At 36.9% G+C, this 21,483-nt stretch overlaps 1 protein-coding gene across 1 annotated transcript in view; it reads right to left on the bottom strand.

Annotated features, from left to right (window-relative positions):
• The window catches only part of nphp4 (nephronophthisis 4), a 171,423-nt gene that overhangs the window by 34,818 nt on the left and 115,122 nt on the right, over positions 1-21,483 (bottom strand). The window contains exons 16-17 of the mRNA XM_032576022.1: positions 13,653-13,813; positions 12,200-12,383 (exon numbers count right to left, since the gene is read on the bottom strand). Coding sequence (XP_032431913.1) covers positions 12,200-12,383; positions 13,653-13,813 — 345 coding nt within the window. The remainder of the gene's footprint in view (positions 1-12,199; positions 12,384-13,652; positions 13,814-21,483) is intronic.

The raw sequence follows: 21,483 nt of genomic DNA, 5'->3' as shown, positions 1-21,483 counted from the left end.
AAGAAAAACTAACTATGTCAAATACATTTGTACCACAAAAAAACCTAACACTTCGTGTTCCTTAAAGACTATTAGGCTCATCTGACAAATTATGTTGACTAGCATAATTTTCTAATCTCAATCCTGCTGAGATCCTGTGGAGGCTTCATAAAAAAAATAAGAAAAATGTAAGGATAACGAGCAAAACACCTGAAAACACAAACTGAGAAGCAATATGAGCTGCAAAAAAGTAAAAAACAACAGCAACAACTTTGCATAAATATTTGGGGAAATTTACTGTTTATATAAAATATATAAAAGAAGCTGTTATCAAAGTCATTAGTTTTTTTTATCCATGCTCACCGTTTCATTAGTGCTTTTATATGTAAAAAATCCTGCTGATTCTTTAGAGAATAAACATTGGAATCTGCCTGAGGACACCAGCAGGGGCTCCACAAATAGATCTTATCTCAGTTTGATTTCAGATAGTTTAGTTTGACAAGAAAGTGTTGCCCCAGTTTTCCCAGCAAGTTTTCTTGCTTCTTTTCACTGAGACTCGTGTTTATAAGACAACACAGAAGGCAAATTCAGTTTTATTAAGACAAACTTGTCTCTTCATATTTGATCACACACTGCATTCTTAGGTCACCATCAGTATAAGTCTGGGATAGAGATACAATTATCCACAAAATTAGCATCTGTACAACAGCTATTCCTTAGCATGAAGTTTTTGACATAAGCCAAAATAGGATCCAAGGTATAAAAAAAATTACTTGGTTTAGGAGTTGTTTATTCAAAATAGCTAGAAGGTAACACCTTTCTCAAAGAGTCCAAAAGTTTGCGGTTGTCATTTGGACCTTGAAATTGTCAGTGGGCTTGGGTATGACACTGGCAGAACAATGACTCATGTTGATTGATGCAGACTGTTGAACATAAAGATGTTAAATGTCACATGAGCCAGTCTGACTGGGTTTCCAGTTTGATTCCAGAGCAGATATTGGAAGAACAGCAGGAATAGACTACAGACTTTGGTATAAATTATTGTCCAAAGAATTATTCCAGATGTTGTCTTAGATAAGGTATTGGTCTCTGGACAACATGAGAGCAACATACCTTGAAAAGTTCTCCTCTTTTTATAGTGCCAGAGGTTTAAGTTTTGCTTGAGCTACAAAAGTAAATAATTTCAATCATGAGGCAATTTCAGATTCTCACAACCTTGGCCAAAAGTACTAGCTTTGAAGTATTTACACCAAGATTCACAACTAAAATTAAAAACAAGGTCCAATTAATTTTATTTAAAGCGGCCCACCACCAAAAAAATAATTTTTGCAACTCAGTACTTCAGACATTTACATAAATCCAAACATGCAGAAAAAGGCTTCTTTAAGCTCAAATGAAATGTAGAAGAAAACGGATTCAAATTAACACGATATGCTTGTTGATGCCAGACAGATGTGTTTGTGAAAATCCTAGTAGATCAGCAGTTTATCAAGTGCTCAAAGCACCATGGATTTATAGACAATAGTCTGGAAAACAGAAAATATCCAGTGAGCAGCAGTTGTGTGAACGCCTTGTTGATCTCAGAGGTCACAGAATAGGCCGACTGTTCAAAAACAACACAGGCAAATAGAAACTTGTTGAACCTTGCAACATGCTGGTGACAGTAGCTGAAGACCACACTAGGCACCTCTCCTGTTAGCAAACAACAGGGTACTAAGGCTACAATTCAAACAGGTTTACTAAAATTGTACAGTAACACATTGGAAGTGTCTCAGGTCCTGATCCCAGTTTCAACATTCAGATAGTAGAGTCAGAATCTGCCTTCTGCAAATTGTTCAGACTGTGGTGGTGATCATGTAATAGAGTGAAAGATTGTTTTCTCTGCACACTTTGCACCGTATCGTTGCTGACTATGACCATCTTCTTATAACCCTGTCTTCCCATCTTCTGATGGCTACCTCAAGTGGTGCTTTGTGCCACTCGAAAGCTGAAATATTCTCAAATTGGTTTCTGGAACCTGACCACTAGATCACTGTACTCTAATAGCCTCCAATGTCACCACATCTCAATTTCACAATGTACATTTGGGATGTGATGGAATGCCACCTCTGCATCATGAATGTGAAGCTGATACATTTATAGTATGAATCTACCATGTTAATAAAGACCAAAACTTTTCAGGAATGTTAAACTTAGTAGTTGCTATTAAGATCTTATTGAGAGCATCATCTTATACTTGCAATTTGCACTCCATCGAGTATTGCAAGTATAAGAAGTCAGCATTTACTTACTCAGTTAGCGAGGCTGCAGTGGGCTGATTAACAAAGGTACCTTTCCCAGCTTGCCGACTGTAAATTAAATTCCGATTTTTAACAATGTGAATGATGATTGCAAAGGCTCAATCAGTTACTCTGAATCGCCGTTGTTAAATACAGCATCAGTATTTTTGCACAATTTTAAGCCTAAGAGCTTAATTTGAAATAAATGAGATCTAATCTACAGACACTGCTGGACAAAGAAGGTAGAAATAAAAGTTAAAATTGATCAAAGTGAACTCAGTTTTTCCTCAATGTTTTCAGGCCCTAAATCATAGTACGCCCAAAATGAGGTGCATACCTGAAACAAATGTAGCATTTTCCGAGGAGCTGCACGAGAGTGCATCCTCGTTCAGGGTGCACTCTCATCTCATATGAAATGTAGCGAGAGCAGCAATTAACTGCCTCTTCTGTCCAAAACTGACACATCAGATAGCTTGCAGGAGTTTCAGAGGGGAAGCCAAAAGCATCCTCCAAATCTTTCAAAGGAGAATCCTTTCATCAACAAACAGATAATAGGCAGCAGCTAAATGAATAATGTGGAGTCGGTGTTGCTATGCAAACAGAGGCAGACAGTGCTGTTCTGCAGATTAATGGGAGAGGTGTCTGCCATCCCAAAGCATTTTCCTCATCATCCATCACCCTACACTGGCCACACCATTCAGTCGGGTGCATTTGCCTGAGTTATAATTCCTCAAATATTACTGTGAACATATCACTTATGCTGTAGAGTTTAGAGAGCACTTCCAATCAAAAGCAAATATCTTATTCCCAGTGCCTCGTTACAGATTCTTCCATCAGTTATTCTGTGAGGATATCACATCTATGGTGTTTTTTTTGCTTAATTCTCATCACCATCAAACATAAGATAGTGTTATAAGTAGGTAATGAAAATAATGTGACGATGATGAACCAAAATTATTTGAATGTCGATGCAAGTATGGATGTCTTGCTCTCAGTCATACAGTATAACCCATCCACAACTACTGAATCAAAAAGACTGCCCTGATGATATTCAACACACAAATTCAAACTTCAATAGAGAGAGTGTTGCACACTCTGTGTGAAGAAGAAAATTAGTGAACAAAGACTCAGGAGGTTGAAGTCTATCAAATTTATCAACTGCCCGATGCTGTCGCATGACAATAGCCCGACCTGCCCACCTCATTTGCCCTGCTAGCAGTTCTTGAGGTTAAGGCCATAACAAGCCACTGATTTGCTGGCCTCCAGAACAAATGAGAGCGAGCGCCAAGGGGGTTTCAAAGTAGCCTGCGGTATTCGATTTCTTCTGCTTCGCTGTTCCAGGCCACTGACCTTTCGAAATAAGCAGATTCAGCCTCACCTTAAGGCTAAAGGCTAGTCTGATATAGTCTGGCGTAATTGTGCCAGCAGTGAGAGCTTTTAATGACAGAGAGATACTTCATGTGGGCTGTCATCTATAGCCAAACTAACGGCCAGGTAAATTTCACTGATATTTTGTCCCAGTTGTGGCAGTATTTGGGAAAAAAGATTCTACTCTCTCCAGCTGCAAAAGTCAGTTTCTTCAGGGCTTATCAGGCCGCTGCAGATGAGCAGCACTGTCAGGTCTGCAGAAGGCTCTAATCGCCCATTTCCACTGTGCTAAAGCAGATATACGCTTCCTGCTTGTGTGTCCTTCTGCGCGTTTTGTGTGTTAGTTGTGGAGAAAATCGGACTTTGAAAGAACACAGATTCAACTAAGTCAGCAATATTATTTCATACAAATAAACATGTTTTTAAAAATCACAGACTATTTTCTGAAAGTACATTTAGTAACTTTAAATAAGATGCAAAAGTCTGAGTTTACCACAAGACCCACAGAAGTTTTATAGAACTACGTTAATTGTGTCTATGGTTGAATTTGGCATTAAATTTGTTAATAAAAATTTTTTTTTTTTACCAACATTAATGAGAAACAATCAAACTAACAAGGATTTGAATTTGTCATGTCATTTTGATCAATCTTTGAGGACTATCAACCTTATTCCTCAATCCCATAAGGCTCTTAGTGGACTTTATTGACAACTGTACCAGCATTCTTACATTTAAACAACCAGTCACTTTGGCAGAGAAGAAAATGGCTGAACAGAATAATATTGCTTTACCAGTCTCTACATCTGTCAAATATTGGGAAGATGACCTGAAGAAATTGCCTCTGATTATAGTTTATCAGCATATTTACCTGCCTTGTCAACTTGACTGCAATAAACAACAGAAGTATAAACCAAATACAACTGTTGTTTACTATGCTTTTAAACTACTGAGTATGTCAATTATTTCTTTCTTTTTGTTATAAGTTGAGAATGCAGTCCGGGACGGATAAAGCGGGAAGCCGGGCAACAACAATTATTACCGATCATAAAAGAACATAACATTAAAAAACAAACTACATGCCACTTGTGCAGCAGAACGGGTCAGCTAGTGAACATACAGCAAAGACATCATATCACCCTCCAGTGTCACAAACTATGCATGAAGCTGTTGAAGAGGAGAGCTCCTTCAGTGACAGACTGCTGCATCCTAAGTGCATAAAAGAGGGTTGTTGCAGATCCTTTCTCCCAGCAGAATAGAAAGGAAATATAGCAGTTATATTATACTTTATATCAGTGATATTATACTGTATAATATCACTGCTCCCAACAAACTCAATAGGTGTTGATATCCCTGCTGGTATTTGCACAGCTATCTCTTTTCCAATAACATTTCCGCTCTTGTTTGCACATCTGTGCTGTTGCACAGTTTTTACCACTTGTTGCAAACAGTTTTTAATTCACAAAGAAGCATGTACATTTTGTAAAGCTTTGCATATACCTTTTGATCAGAGTATGTAATTTTTAAACAACATGAGCACTATTTAGGGCTTTAATTTAGCCCTTACAATACATTGTGTTATTCTTTTGTTTTCATAGATTTTACATCTTTAGTTTTGTGTGAATGTACATGCTTCGATTGCCTGTCAGCTTGCTGCTGTCACACCAAACATTTCCCCACTGTGGGACAATAAAGGATATTTCTATTCTATTCTGTCAGTCTGATCTGAGATATGCGTTAAACAGAATGTGATGCAGATACCACGCTGAGGAAGACCCATGGTGTTGAAGGATTAAGATGTTTGCTGTGAAAAGACAAAATGATCTGTAATGGTGGTTTGTGTTTGTGTGTTTATTGCGAAAGTATGATCTGAATATTTGACTGATGTTAGATCACAAAGGATTAGGATGTGTTAATGATCCGCCAAAGAGGAAACATCATGGGACAAATTCAATGCATTTTAGTATACTTCTGATCAAACAGTTGATTTCACTTTATCCTGATATACAGTACAGACCAAAAGTTTGGACACACCTTTTAATTCAATGAGTTTCCTTTATTTTCATGACTATTGACATTGTAGATTCACACTGAAGGCATCAAAACTATGAATAACACATGTGGAAATATGCACTAAACAAAAAAGTGTAAAACAACTGAAAATAGCCCTTATATTCTAGTTTCTTCAAAGTAGCAACCTTTTGCTGTGATTACTACTTTGCACACACTCTGCATTTTCTTGATGAGCTTCAAGAGGTAGTCACCTGAAATGGTTTTCACTTCATAGGTGTTGCCCTGTCAGGTTAATAAGTGGGATTTCTTGCCTTATAAATAGTCATGAAAAGAAAGAAAACCCATTGAATTAGAAGGTGTGTCCAAACTTTTGGTCTGTACTGTATGCAGTGAAATCAAAAGGGAGTAGATAATAACCATCATTGTTCCTGGAAAACATTTCGGACACAGAGATGTGTCTAGAAACTAACGATAGATTAATAATTTTTAATGAGCCACTGTTGAGTCAACATTATCTCTCAAAAAGCTTTGGGCTTTAAATAACAATGAAATCATGGATTGAAAGATTACTCATCATTCGCTCGCCACTCCTGAAGCTGTTTATATGTTAGGATAATTCTCCTTTGACCAAATGCAAATCTGCTCATCAAACATTGTTATTAAATATGTCTGCTTTTTGTCTCAGCCTTTATTGAGTGCATTGTGGTTTTGTGGATAAAAATCAGTTTTGTAGATTCAATAATTAGTTTTAAAATGCAAGCCAGCAGTTGTTATAGCTTAAACATTCTGTGTCTGCTCAGACAATTGTCTGGCAATCCTTCTTGTTTGCTCAAGACTGCAGATGTTTCAACAAAACAAAGCGTTTCTCACTTAATCTCTCTATTATTCAGTACGGCTACTTTTGGGTCCTTTACCTTTAAAAAAATTACTGCATTGTAGTGTGACTAAATGGATGTGACAATTTATAACATTTTCTTTTTATTAATTACATGCGAGTCCTACTTTGTGATGATTAAAAAATGTGCAGTTTTTCACTCAGAATCATAGGAATTCGCCTTTTGTTTTTAATTCATGCTGCTGATGAATTTCATTAAAGATAAAACATGGGGGCGTGCTGTGGTGGCGCAGGGGGTTAGCACGCCCCACGTTTGGAGGCCTTAGTCCTCGACGCGGACGTCGCTTGTTCGACTCGATGACATGCGACGGGATGTCGTCGCATGTCTTCCCCCGCTCCCCTCTCCTCACCCTCCTTCCTGTCTGCCTACTGTCGCAAAAATACGAGCCACTAGCACCGCAAAAAAAAAAAAAAACTCTTCGGAGAAAAAAAAAGAAAAAAAAAAGATAAAACATGAATCCATGAATCAAAAACAGGAAATTAGATATTAGTATGTAGTCAGCACTCTGTTGCTTTTAGAGTTTTAATAGCTTAGAAAAAAATTAAGTTGATTATGTAATTTAATCTGTATAGTTTTAAAATATCTTTTTTTTTTTTTTATCCTGGCCACAATGCCTCCAACAGTAATTGAAAAAAGCTAATGTTTGCACTGCATTAATTTCATTCGTACAACAGATGAGGCATTTAATTGCCTCGGCTCTCCTGCTGAGTTCTCCTTTTTCAAAGGAAAATATTTCTTTCAAGTCTGATTTAAGTTAAGCAATCTGTATTGTTGTGTTTACTGCAAATTTAAGAAATAAATAAATAAATAAAAAGCTTAAATCGGCATGACGGGAACTTTTGGAAACACAGTGAATGAAAAAAGAATGTTTGCTAAAGACAACTGTGGCAAATCCTATTTTGGGACAATTTTATAACACTGTAGAACTGTGAAGAAGAAAACAGATCAAATCAGTATTTCCATTAACTTACCATCAGCATGACATGATGGTCTTTGTGTGGCGTGAGGAAGGTTGAGTGTTTTGCATTTTCTTTCCATCACCATGTCAATCAAGACAGTCCCACCTCTAAATATTGCTTGAAATACCACTAATCATCTTCATTTAAGGTGGGTGAGTGAAGAAAAAACATTTAATAGATGCAGTGCAATGATCAGGGAAAATGAAATATGCATTGATTTCATTTTTAAGATTTTTTGACTTGGCATTTAAAGTTCCTTTGTACATGATACAAAACCTTCTAACAGTTTTTTGCAAATGTTCATAAATTAATACAGTTTCACTCCTTTTTGTGATCTTTGTGTCACTTGAGTGCATTATTTATGTGCATTCATTTTATTTTAGCTCAGTGGGAGAGTTTAAATTGCTGTCCCTCCACTCTGTTAGGTTTGTCATGTACAAAACACAGGGTGTTGAAAATTTTGAGTGTAATTTTTGCGCCGAGTTTACAAGGTAACAAGGCACACCCCTGCTGCAACATCTTTGCTTGTTTCAAATGAAAGATTTAAAAACTCGGTTTTGACCTGAAGCTGTGTTTAATAAAACATAAAGTAAATCTAAAAGATGTCTCCGTATTGGTCTACAACTTTTTTTCTACTAATATTGGCAAGAAAACCAGGCAGCGTTGTATGTTATGCTTGAGTGAAATCCCTCTTTGCCATGGGATAGGGTTGCTGCCCTGCTGTCTGCTGTCAATTTAACAAGAGATTAATAAGCAGGTATGCAATTAAATAGATCTTTTACACTGTCATGTAAGTTAAATTCCTGCCAGTCATGATGACAGACAGCTAATCAATGAGAGAAACGGCAGAAAATCATGCTGGCTGTAGCCCCAAACAAATGACCATTTGAGAATAGCACATCTGAAAGACAAGTCAGCCAGCTTTAGCTGGTTTGTAGGACAGACCATCAGCTCTGGCCACACCTGGGTCTCCTTATACACCATTTATCACGCCTCCCAGAGCCATCAGCTTTGGGCGCCAGAGAGGAATGGGGTCTCCGCTCCTGCAGTAAGCTGAGTAACCCTGCAGGTTATCAAGCAGGCTGATTTGTTGGAAAATATCTCATATCAAAACTGGCTTCAGTATGTCAGGGATGTTTATCAGAAGAAACATTGGACCATTTTCTATAAACTGGACCTTAGAAAGGCTCAAGGACATATTCAGGAATTTATGACATACCATTAAGCTGTTCAACTCACCATTCTGACTTAGCACATCTTTCTACCAAACACACAACTCCTCCCTTGTTGCATTCATAGAGATAAATCCCTTAAAGCCGACTTTACCTCACAGTTTAAACTGGAATCCCAAAGGTGCATCTGTACATCATCAGTCACAGCTTGGTCAGCCCAACTTTTTGATTTTGTTTAACCTTCTACTGAACTCAAGAAAACAGTTGAGATTGATGATTTGTGTTCATTGTGCTTCTAAAAAAATTTATAATTTTTAAAATGTTTTCCCCCTTCGTTTAGCTACGACAGAAGATTTCAATTTACATCATCAGGATTTACTTGGTAGATCAAAACAAAGTGTTTTTAAGGTAAAGTTTAGAAATGAATACTGACATTTCAGCATTTCAAGCTCAGGCAAATTTGATGGAAAGCCTGTATGAGCATACATTTTCAAGTCTTGCCTCAAATATGTATTTGGATCTAGGTCTGGACTTTGATTGGACCATTCTTATGACATGGTTATGCTTAAATATAAACCATTTCACTTTAGGTCTGGCTGTATATTTGGGTTTGTTGTCCTATGAAAGGTGAACCTCATCCTTAGTTTCAAGTTTTTTGTAGCCTTCAAAAGAGTTTTTTCCAAAAATGCTCTGTATGTAGCTCCATCCCTCATTCCTTAAACATTTTCCTGTTTCTGCTAATAATGAGAATCCTCAGAATTATGCTGCCACCATCATGTCTAAAGATTGGAATGGTGTGTTCAGGATGATGTGTAGTGGAAATTTTGAGAATATTTGGAACGTATGTTTGCAGCTGCATAATATTCTATAGACAACTTAACTGATATCTGAAGGCAATTGCTTACCCTGGATTTTGCTGAGACTTATCAGATTAAAAGGGGAGCAACAAAAAACCTTCTTAGAATTTTATTCACAAAAATGCTAAATACATAACTCTTCCTTTACACTTCATAAAAAAACAGCAATATTGAAAGTACGCAAGGCAATGTTTGTCTGCATGTATGTATGTGTAGCCATGAGTTTTTGGGATCTTTAAATTGTTTGATATTCATAACTCACTCAATCTGTTACATCTCACAGCTGTATTAACCAGTAAGAAAAAAGAAATTGTGGAAGGGGAAAAAGAAACAGAAGAAAACAGAAAAGACACTGATGAAGAGTGAAGACAGATGTGAATATATGAAAAAGGCAGCAGCAGACGGAAGCAAAAACAAATAAAAGACCTCGCTAGCGATGCCCTCACAAAATTTATTCCGACTGTCGGCCAGGCGGCCCTGATAGATATCTAAGCATTGATGTGAATTTACATGTCAGACAAAAACCCCTCTCCCCATCCCAACCAATAACCCGTTACCCGACCCACTCTTAACCTGCTTTCAGTGATAAGCACAATGAGAACTTGCTGGCATATTAAGCTTCAACAATGCCAGTAGGAAGAGTTTTTTCAACCTGAAAAAGGACGCCTTGTTTATGAGGTGGAATATCGTTTCAGCAGTTGATTAATGGCAAGGAAGCTATCGTCAGCTGCCATTGCGCCGCAGGGGCGTGCCAGGCCCAAATTGGATGAGTGCAAGGGAAGAGGAAAAGCGTTCAGTTGCCAGACAGAGAGGGACTATCGAAGTGAGATATTTTTTGCTTTGGCACCGTTTGCTTTACAAGTTTCTACACCTCTGTCCTCCCAGTGGTGGAGACTAACTGTCACTTCAAAACTATACACTCAAATAACGAGAGTAGACAACATTCATTCATAATCCCAAGCTCTAAAGAACCAATATATCCTGAATAATTAATGCCCACACACATTTTGGATGTAAAAGGATGATTTGGGATGCAATGAACAAGGATGTTTGCTCAAAAGCCAGCAAACACAACTGCTTCTTTCCTGTGTTCCTTTGAGACAGAAGGAGGTTTAGTCTCCTTTAGAAGTCAGTGTTGGAGAAATCCACAATGAAACATCTGCCTGGGAGATTAGATGTTTTTTTTCTCCCTAAACCGTATTCTTCATTATTATTTGCATCAGTAGCAGTAGATGAGAAGAAAGAAAAAATTGTTCTTATACTCATATAAAGTTATGAAAGTGCAATGTTTACAAAAATAATCACAAAGATGTTGGCAGAAAAGACATTTGAGGATGAAGTCTTTAAGGTCATGATGCTACATCTTTGAATTTCACTTGAATCCCATCGATATCTGACACCAACATCTGTGTTGAGTGATACAATTGTATCCAGACGACATTAAATACAAGGAAGCTTTGTATTTAAAGCATGCTTTAAATACAAAGTGTGAGGTGGGACACTTTTTTTAAAAACATTTTTTTAAATAGCATCACCAGACTCAGTCCTGCTTTCACCTAATTTAAACTGATTACATAGCTTTATGAAATAATGTAAAATTTAGATTTTTTTTTCAGTTAAAAGTTTAAGGAAACTAATTTGAAGAAATTCAGAGATCATTTGAAGAATGATATGCATCTTTTTACACACAGCCAGAAAAAAAAAAATCACTTTTTTTTTGGATCATTCAAAACAATTCATGGGTAGCCACTGATTCAACTGGAACCAATCTCTAATAGAGCATTTAGATGTTTTAATGATAAAAAATTGTACACATATGACATTACCTACAAACGATAAAAATAAGAAAATCCACAGTGAACATCTGTAGCCTGCTTCCCCTCAACCTTGGCAGCAGAATCTGAATAGTAAAGATAAATGTTCTCCCAAAACTGATGTAGATTTTCGCAGCACTCCTTGTGCAGGTCCCAGCAAAACAATTTAGGGAGTGGGATAAACATTTTTCAAAGTTCATATGGAGTAATAAAAGTCCAAGAGTGAAATACTAAACCCTGCAGCTGCCTAGGGAGCAGAGGTGGGGTATGGCCTTGCCTTCCTTTGTGGATTATTACATGTCAGCCCAGATTAGACCCCAAGTTTTCTGGTGTATCCCAAACTATGAGGCTAAAGGCATTGAGCTTTCCTTATTGGACTTCCTTATAGAGTCTCTTCTGGGCTGTCTGGACAGGCTCTCCCAAGTCTACCAGTAACAAAACCTGTTTGTAAGTTTTTTCTTGAAAAAGTGGGTAGATGTGATTAAAAAAATTTCATCTTCACAAGGAGATAAGAGTGTTGATTTGGCTTGCCTTATTTAAGCAGGCCAACTCAACACTTCCTTCCTAAATCTAAAGTTAATCATTACTTTCCCATTAATCTGACTAGTTCATTATTTTTGTTAAAATATACAATGTTTAGTCAATCAAAAAACAACTAAAAAGGAATCAAGATAGGCTTTTTTGCATTTTTTTCAAAGTTATATTACTTTTGACTCGACAACTTTGGCCCAAATAAAAATTTCAGACACCTCTGATTACATTACAAAATAGTCCCATTTGATGTAGACATTTAATTGTAAAGGTGTCAATGATTACACCAACAATCTGAGTTCTGAATGGGAAGTAAAAGTTTTTCTGTACTTGCCTATGCTGCCCGTTCGTATGTGGAGCCGTCCTCTGGCAATGGTGTAAACTGTCATCGCGGTGGATGTTGAACGCAGATGCTGATCTGCGTCAGGCAGTAAAGTATCCTCTTCCACATAATCTGTGGTCAGGATCTCCAACTCATGAAGAGCCTGGACGGCGGGCTTCCCCTGACGCAGCAAGCACTGGGGAGGGAAAACGTACAAATTAACAGGAATCAAAGTTGTACATAGCATGTGAAAGAAAGACAGAAAGAAAATAAAAAAAGACAAACAAAGAAAGAAAGAATTTACCAACAAACAAACCAACCAATGAAAGAAAGAAAAACTTCTCAATTTGGATGATGAAACTAGATTGATGAAGCTAGGGTGAAACAGCCCCACGCGCTTCTGAACTCCTCTAATAGATCTGTGTGATGAAGAGTTTTGCATAATTCAGCCTGACTGAGGTCCACAAGAGCGTATCTGTCTGATACACGTGTCTTCTACTTTTTGAACGGGTTTAAAGGCCAAAAAATGTGTTGATCTAATCCACTATCACAGGGAACCGGAGCAGCATTATGAAGTAGCATGTTTATTCATAGACAATTGACCAACGAATAGCAGATATTTTGGTACTTTCCATCTTGTTAATACATAGTTGTAGTGCTTGTGACCATAAACAAAGAGTTAAAATGAAATGTAGTTTTCTGTTTAGTTCTTGCCACTAAAGAAAGTGGCAAGAGCTTTCTTGTAGCAATCCAGACAGTAAACACTATTGAAAATTGATATACTTGTTTGAGTTTCCTATTTGAATATGCCATATGTCAGTATTACGAGGCTTTATGATATGTTGTTATTGTTGGCTAAAAAAAATAAGGGTCAACAATATCTGAAGTATATGTAATAAATTTCAAACTGAGGTCAGAGGAACCCATTTAAAAGGAAAATGTATTCTGTAAATTATGTCTGCAGTCTGTTCAGGTTGTGACAGATCAAGAGAGCAACACTTAAAGCAAATAACAGGAAGAGAGTACAGGGAAGTTTATCTTTATTTGTTTGAGATTTTAACCTGCCAGTTTCAGAACACTTTGGCCTTAAAATGAGATTAATAAATAAATAATAATAAAATAACAGTGTTTTAGAAATCTCAGACCTAAAGTTATGATGTACAGTCTCAGAAATATGCACAGAAACTAAAACTAGTGTTTTAGCAACGAAAACGTGTCAAACCACACTAATTGCTACAATAGGATGTCAAGAGGTTAAACTGTGAACTCAAAATCATTTAGTTTGATTTAACATAGTAAAATCTTGTTCTTATAGTGACTTCTCTCTCACAACCATGTGATGATCAAGGAAAAGAAATTCAACCCACTAGTCATTTCTCTTTGTTTATTAGAACTGGACCATAAAAAAATTGATAAATGTGTCTCTAATAGCTATTAGTCTGACATCCAACCTTCAGTTATTTACCTTGAGCTCTATGGCGGTAGAACCAATGAGGAGCAATGACTCACTGTCCCAAACATCGATGTGCATGGTATGGAGGGCCAGGTGGCGGAGGAACCAGCGCTTTTCTCTTGGCCTCAAGAAATCGTCATCAACTCTGAACTGAATCTGCAGGCCTGGAGAACCTTGACAAGAAGGAAAAACACTTCATAAAAAGTCTATTTGAAGACCCAGATAAACGTGTTCTTTTCTAATTATCAACATACAGTATGTATGTAGGACACACTACCAAATTGTCTTCTTTGTAATCAAAATTGCACAGTATTGCTGGGTTTACTGAACTTTTTTGGCTAACGTGTTGACATGGATGTGTGAACCTGGAAGTCCCCCTCACTAACATGAAGGTGTATATTTGATGCATGATCATAAATATTTATATTACCCCTTTCCTACCACAATGGTGACATTAAATTTGAGAAAAGAAAAATTAAGAGGCAACTCAGCTGTCAACCTTATGGATGCCACTGAGCTGGTAACTGAGAGTCACCAGGCTTCATAACCGAGAACAGAAACCTGGGAGCACAGAGCCATTCCACAATGTCAGCCACCCCTGAAGGTTACGACAATTCAAGACGACAAAAGCTGCTTACAATTTCAGAAAAACCTCAAGAGTGACTTTATAAACTGTTTGATTAAGCCGTATCTTCATCTAAGAAATCTAAACTGAACGTTTCAAAGGCGAGTAGATATTCATGACTCAGAAATGAAAGTTTCCTTTCTGTCTAACAAAGTGTTAAACATCTAGACTGTAGCCGTTCAGAAAGCTAAAGAATAGTTTACTTAGAATGTCTTCAGAGTAAAATCCTGCATGCAAACTGTGAATACCTTAAGCAGAAAAGCAGGGGGAAAAAACCCAACATGCATTAATGGACCTGTACAACAGGCTGAGCTGGTACAGGATGCATATTGCCACAACCCCAAACTAACCTGTGTGTTAGTATTATGCACGACTGTATCAAAGGTTTGAGCGAGAGGCTAGGAGGTAACTGGATGATCAGAATTCTTGCCCAGAGCTTCCCTCCAGCCCCGATTAAAAGCCTCGACATTGCCTTTACTCCCTCGGGATAAAAGTACAGTGGAGCCACCGGCTGAATAGACGTGATGTAATGAGGAGCTTTGGTAAGAAGCCCATTCAGTTAAAGAGACCAGAAAGCTCCACAAACTCAAAAGAATATTTTCCATTCTTTGCTTATTTTCCCTGTTACTATCATGTTTGTACTCCTCACAATCACTTATCCAGGAAAGAGCTCCATAGGGGCTTTGCTTGGTTATCTCAGAACAGTAGATTTCCACTAACCTAATCTAACAATGAAAACTTAAAAATGTCTCGTACTACTCGGTTGAGTGTCTTGTGATTTCTGTAAATTAAGATTCTCAGTTGTTACTGTGGGGAAGAAAGCAAAGTTAGTTTTATGTAGTATCAATGAGGTGCTTATATATGAATCAGTGGACCAAAGTTGGAGAGATTTGCTCCAGGGAATTCATAATCCTGCTTATCGCTGATAGTATGCTAATATAAACTTTAAATCATCTTGTCTTTGCTTAATATTAGCAAAATCCTACTTAAGAGCAACTTCTCTCTGTAACACAGCATGGGAATTGCAACTCTATTTATGATGACAATGAGACTTAAAGTGATCTTAATAAAGACAGAGCTTTCATGCTTGAAACTCATGTTGCGCAAGATTCTGTGTAACAAAATGTAAGTGTCAGTGTAGCAAAGGTGTCTATAGGAAAAAAAGTCTAATATGAGATGCAGCTTCTTTCCTGGGTGATACAGAATCAAAATCCCAACCATTTTCATTTTCTATTTTTTTTTCAGGCATGAAAAAAAAAAAACATTTGATAGAATTTACTCTCCTTTACAAGTTTCTAGATACTTGAATTGGATTTCTTATATTTACCTACAGCACATAGAGTATGCATTTAAGGTACTAGACAAGAATGTTCTATTTCTCCTCCACAAAATTACAAAAAGAACAGAAAGTGCTTCTCTCCAGAGCCCTCAGAAAGCTCTCTGCAAGGACCCTCCTGCATGTGTTTCTGCAGAGCGATGTCTCCCTTGTTAGAGAGCACATTTAGTGGGTTACGGTTCAGCTGTGAGCCTTGAAATGTCTTCACTCCTACAGAGGGGAGTAATAATAACAACCCATGAGGAAGAGGGACGGAAGGGCTTCCTCTACAGAGTTTGCCACACTGAAACCAATTGCTTAGCATTAAAGTGCAAGACAGGATGGCTCAGTAAGTCTTCAAGGAAATAGTTATTTTTAATCGAGATACACCACTCAACAAAACAATGTAAATTTAAATTGATAACAGTTTCTGGAGTTAAAAAAGCTCAAATGTTTCTTTATCTTTTTAGATGGTATAATTTGTCAGAGAAAAGAATATCAATGTCATGCCCCTCGTGAACATGACTGTGTAATCTCATTCACATGTATCATTGGGTTTTTAGCTACAATAACAAAAGTTATAGTTATGTTCTGTCCCCTCAGAAAGAAACTACTCAGACTTGATTTAATTCGTTTTGAGACAGCAACTGTTGAATTAAGGTTGTGATGATATAAACGTTGGGTTTAGATGCAGCTAAATACAGCTGGTAATAACCCAACAGTGCACAAGAGCCATCTTGTTTTTTTACAAAATAAATTTGCTAAGAGGATTATGAATTTTTTACAAGGTAGATAATATTATTACATAAAATCTTGCTCCTTTAGACCATTTCCTTTCTTCATTCCTCCAATCCACATTTTTCTCACCGAACCACCTGGCACCTCTCTCTCTCCACTTGGAGTAATAATTCTCCCAGAATGCTCTTGGTTTGTGTGGTGTAAACGAGTAGCAATAAGATCGCAGAGGGAGAGTGTGAGAGTGAGACAGGATGAGCTGTGTCTCTGCTCAGAAACAGGAAGAGCTGACAGATCTGGCCCAGGGGGTTGCATGTGTGCAGCAAGGTCTGCCGACAAAGAGCGGCACCCAGCAGACGTCCCCCTAACCTGGATGGCCTGTTTGGTGTTTGCACAGCACGCTCGCCTGGGTTGAAAATCCTGCTGGGGATCAACAAGCCTAACAAGACGGTGAAGGCTCCAGGCTAAGAAAACAGCGTGGATGCAGAGTGCGTATTTAGAGTTCTTGAGACTGATGCAAGCCCCAGCATAAAGCAAGGCCCAGGCTAAGCCTAGAAACATGCAGAGGCAAGGAAAAGTGTACACTGCTTTAACAAGAGGTACTTTTTTAGTCTTATTGCTTTGGACCGATATGCTTTAGGATTTTATTTGTAAAAATATGAAAATATTTGAAAATTGCCCTCAAAATGGCTTGGATAAAAGTTAAAACCTTGAAAAAGGTTATTTTGAACTCTTAAGAGTAACTTTTTATTTATTTTCTTTTGTTTTAGCAAATTCATTTAACATGTCACTAAAAAGAATCTGCAACTTCTGAACCAGAAACCCCAAAAGCATATACCTCAGAAACTAATAGTTTTTCACATTCAAACCACAAATTTTGATGTATTTTATAGAGGTTTCATGCAATAGACCGACACAAAGCATTAGCTATGATTAAAAGAGTTTAGAAATGACTCTTTTAATACATTTCCAAGCCTTCCTACAGTTTTGTAAGATGGATTTTGGTCTGGATTTTAACTGGGCGTTTCTTACACATGAATATTCTTAGATTTAAATTATTATGCTTAGTTACAGTTGTTCAGGATTCTTGTCCTGTTGTAAAGTCTCCCATCTTTTGCAGCCTCTTACAACTTTTCTTGCAGGTTTGTCCTGTTTCAAGTGATTTCTTAAGACTTTCTTTTCAAAATCACTTAGATTATTCAGTAATTCATGCAAAAAGAGGTCCAACCAAATTGTGTTCATAGAAATGAACACACTTTCTAGAAGTCTGACATTTTAGCTCAAATATCATTTTTATTGATTTTATTTAAGATTCAAATTTTCTGAAATACTGGCTTTTGCTACATCTGAGGCATTAAAAATAAAAATGGCTTAGAGGTATTTTTATTTTAATGTCATTCAGGCATTCAAATAAAAAAGTTTTCTTATGAAACCTTCATATTATACCAAAAATATTTCACTATGTAGAATTAATCTGCATAAGATATGAGCTTAATTTTCTGAAATGAGTAACAAAAAAAAGTTTTTTTTATGATATTCCTAAGTTTTGAGATTTATATGTGACTTCTACAGAAGGCTTTGATTTAGGGATATCAGATGCATCTTAATTTATATAACAACTCATTCAGTATAAGATGAGTCTCCATGGTACTTGATCAAACAAAATGAGACAAGAATGTAGGAACAGTTTGGGGGAAATACAGAAAATCCTTTAGCTTTTAGCAGGTGTCAGTACTAAAGCAAATATTTTAAAACTGGACAAGACTGGCTTCAATTTCAGATCAAACAGACCAGTCTTTTAATATCACACAAGAGATATCATCTCTTACAGCTATGTTTGCCATCACCAGGAAAATAGAAATTAAATCCAAACAAGTTATTGAATGAAAGAAAAACATGCTTCAGTCTTCCAAAAAAACAATTAGGCAGAGATGAAATTTTTCAATATGATAATAACCCTGATGAACACACAACTAAATCAACATCCAAGAGGTTTATGAGAACACACCTTGAAAGCATCTAGTTTAAGCACATTTAGCTCCACATTAACTCTTCAGTGTGAAGAATATGAAGCAGGTTTGCTTTAAACAGCATCCAAAAATCCTAAGGCAAGATCTGCAAAATTTATAGAAGAATAACACAGGAGCCTTATCGCTCTAATTCCTGCTGAAGGAGCTAAAGCATTGACTTAGTGGAGTGAATACCAAACAACAAATCAAGCTTTCAGTTCTTGCAACCAAATATCCATTTTAAATAACTGTTGTGACAAAGCTAAACCAGAAAAATAGAAAGAACACTAAAACTTCAAGACATAAAAACGGGTCTGTTTCACCCCATTGCAGTTGCAACTAAAGATTTATCACATTTCCACTTTTACAAAGGTGAGGCAGTTTTAAGCTTAGATAGAAAGCAGAACCATAAAAGCAACCATCTGCAGGATTCTGATTTTACTGCATTTTAGATGGTATCAGTTATTACTGATGTCTAAGTTACCCTTTGACCAAAAAACCTTGTTTTTCCAACAAGACCAACTTATCTATTACAGAACAGATCATCTAATGTTTGGTTTCAATTAGTAAAAATTTGTTCTTTTTAATGAATATGTACACACATCTCACAGTTTTACAAATCCTAAGAGAAAAAAACAAATACTGTTGTGGATTTTCATTTCGTCTGTGACACAAATCTGTTCGTGTCACAAACTGGCCTTGTGTGTACAGCACATGTACACACAAGGCCAGCTGGTTATATATAATGCCTCTTTAGTTGGTACATTGTCTGTGGCTCAAACTGGCTTTGTTTCAATCTGAATTTCCCACAAGGGGAAACAAGAAAGAAGCAAAAAGCTCCAAACACGCCTTCAAGATCAGACAAAATCAGCTATCGGGACATGCTGAGGAATCCTTTTATTTCTACCTCTGAAATAAAACCCTTTATACATCAGTCTATCTGGGTACAGTTTATAATATATTACTGTAACAAAATTTCATTTCCAGTTGTTGCAAATTATTTATTTAACATTGTGTCCTGTGATCTAAATGAATCCAAAATAATATGCATGTACACTATGAGAAGTTAAAAAGCATTGATCATTTAAATGGTCAGCTTGAGAACTATGAAGCCTAGATGGTCAATGTTTTTATTACCTACCAACACGACATATATTATTTTGGGCCAAGCAAACACCATAATGGGATTGTTACTCAACAGTGGCTGCAAACTTTTTAACACACTTAGACTTTAAACAGCTCTGAGGGAACACAGTAGAAACTGTGGGAAGCAAAAGTGATAAGCTGCAAAATAGCCGCCATTTTAGTGTCTTATATCATCAAACCAAATTTTATATCACATAAAGTTAACCAAATTAAAAACAAAATGCCATTTTTAAATTATTTCATTAATAAAGATAAAAAGCTGTCCAAACCAACCCGGCCAGTAGTAGCTGCCACCTAAAGCTAAACACTGGCTGTGCCACCTTTAGCAGCAGCACGGGCCATCAAACTTTTATGATAACTGCCAATGAGTGTTTCACATCGCTGTGGAGTAATTCTTTGCAGAATATTTAAAATTCAGCCACATTGCAGGGTTTGAGGATGAACAACCTCTTTATGGTCATTTCATAGCATCTCAATTGGATTTAAATTAAGACTTCGAATAGACCGCACCAAAACGATGATGTTTGTTGTTTTTTTGCAGCTATTCAGAGGTTTAGATTTGCCAGTGTGCTTTGGCTATTTGACTTGCTGTCTAACTCTGTCGTGCTTTAAGCTTACAAGCACAACAGTGTTCAACTGTTGATGCTCGTTTTATGAGATGCTTTGCTACATTTACACCAGATGTGATGATATGGTCAAATTTTTCTCAGTCCATATTTTCACAACAGTTTATGGAGACTTATTGGTAAATCTAAGACACGCCTTTGAATTCAGAAGTAAACTTGGCATGGATCCAGTCTTTGCTCTTTCTGTTTATTGTTGTTCAATTATGAACAGTAACATTAACTACACTGAGACCTGCAATACTTTTATGTCTCTTGTGGCCTGAGTGAGTCAATGTGCTCTTGGAATAATTTTGATTGGTTGTCAGCTAATTTGTTTCTCATTCCTTCTTAAATTTCCTGAAGTCGAAGCATCTTGTTTTGCCTTTTGAGATCTTTCAACCTCCTTCATGTTGTCTGGTTCTTTTAAGTACTTTCTTGATTCAACGTGTTAGAAAAATTATCTAAGTTCATTTACTTATGAGTTTATTTGAAAGGTTATGTTTTCATATTATTATTTTGTGTGTTGTTTACTTGACTTCTTTCTTTTGTACACTATGAACTGTTTTTAGGATGTTTGCCTGGAGGCTAGAAACGTTTACAGATTCCTGTGTTATCAGCTGCCTGTGAAACTGATTGGTAATGGTCAGCCTCGTGCCTTGTAAGGGCATGTCCACAGAAGGTTCCAGAACATCCTGTAGTAAAGGTCTTTGATCAATTCTTTGTGTGACTGTGTGAAAAAGCCCAACCTCCTTCCTTGTAATCATAATAAAAGGCAATTGGGGACGAAGAGTTGACCCCAGACAGTGTTTAACGGCGGTTCTCTGCGTCTGGCTCTGCTCCCCTCTTCTGCAGAAAAGCAATTTGTGTTTTTGGTTGATTCCTTGCAGGTTAGGAACTAAAATAGACCCAACACAACGAGTTTGGAAGTATTGAGAAATTAAATTTAGGTTTCCAAATAAATGTGGCTCCTCATAGTTCATTCATGACATAACAAAGGGAGTGAATACTTTTTTTACAAAGGGGTTACATTGGCTTAAATAGTTTTTTTTCTCAAAATAAATGAAACCGTTTTTTCAAAGCTGCTTTTGGTTTTACCTTCGACTGATAGTACCATATCACAAGACATGATTCGAGGATTCATTCTATGCTCCAGAAGGTAAGAGCTATTTTAAAGACAAGAGGGTCAATGATGCAAAATGTCGAGGCTGATATCTCAACTCTAATCTCTAATCTGAATCCGTGAAGGAGTCAGAAACATCTCAGCAATTTGCTGCCTTGTTTGAAATCCTTGTATTTTTCACAGTCAGACAGTTTTCTCCAAGTCGAACCAGCTCAATTCTAGGAATCATTTGAAGTTTGATTGCTTCTGTCATGTTCTTTCTTTTGAGTTTGACATGTGATTTCAACT

The sequence above is a fragment of the Xiphophorus hellerii genome, chromosome 1 (genome assembly GCF_003331165.1).
Source record: "Xiphophorus hellerii strain 12219 chromosome 1, Xiphophorus_hellerii-4.1, whole genome shotgun sequence".
NCBI lineage: Eukaryota > Metazoa > Chordata > Actinopteri > Cyprinodontiformes > Poeciliidae > Xiphophorus > Xiphophorus hellerii.
Note: the sequence above shows the minus strand (reverse complement) of the source record. Positions and strands in the feature narration are given on the sequence as shown.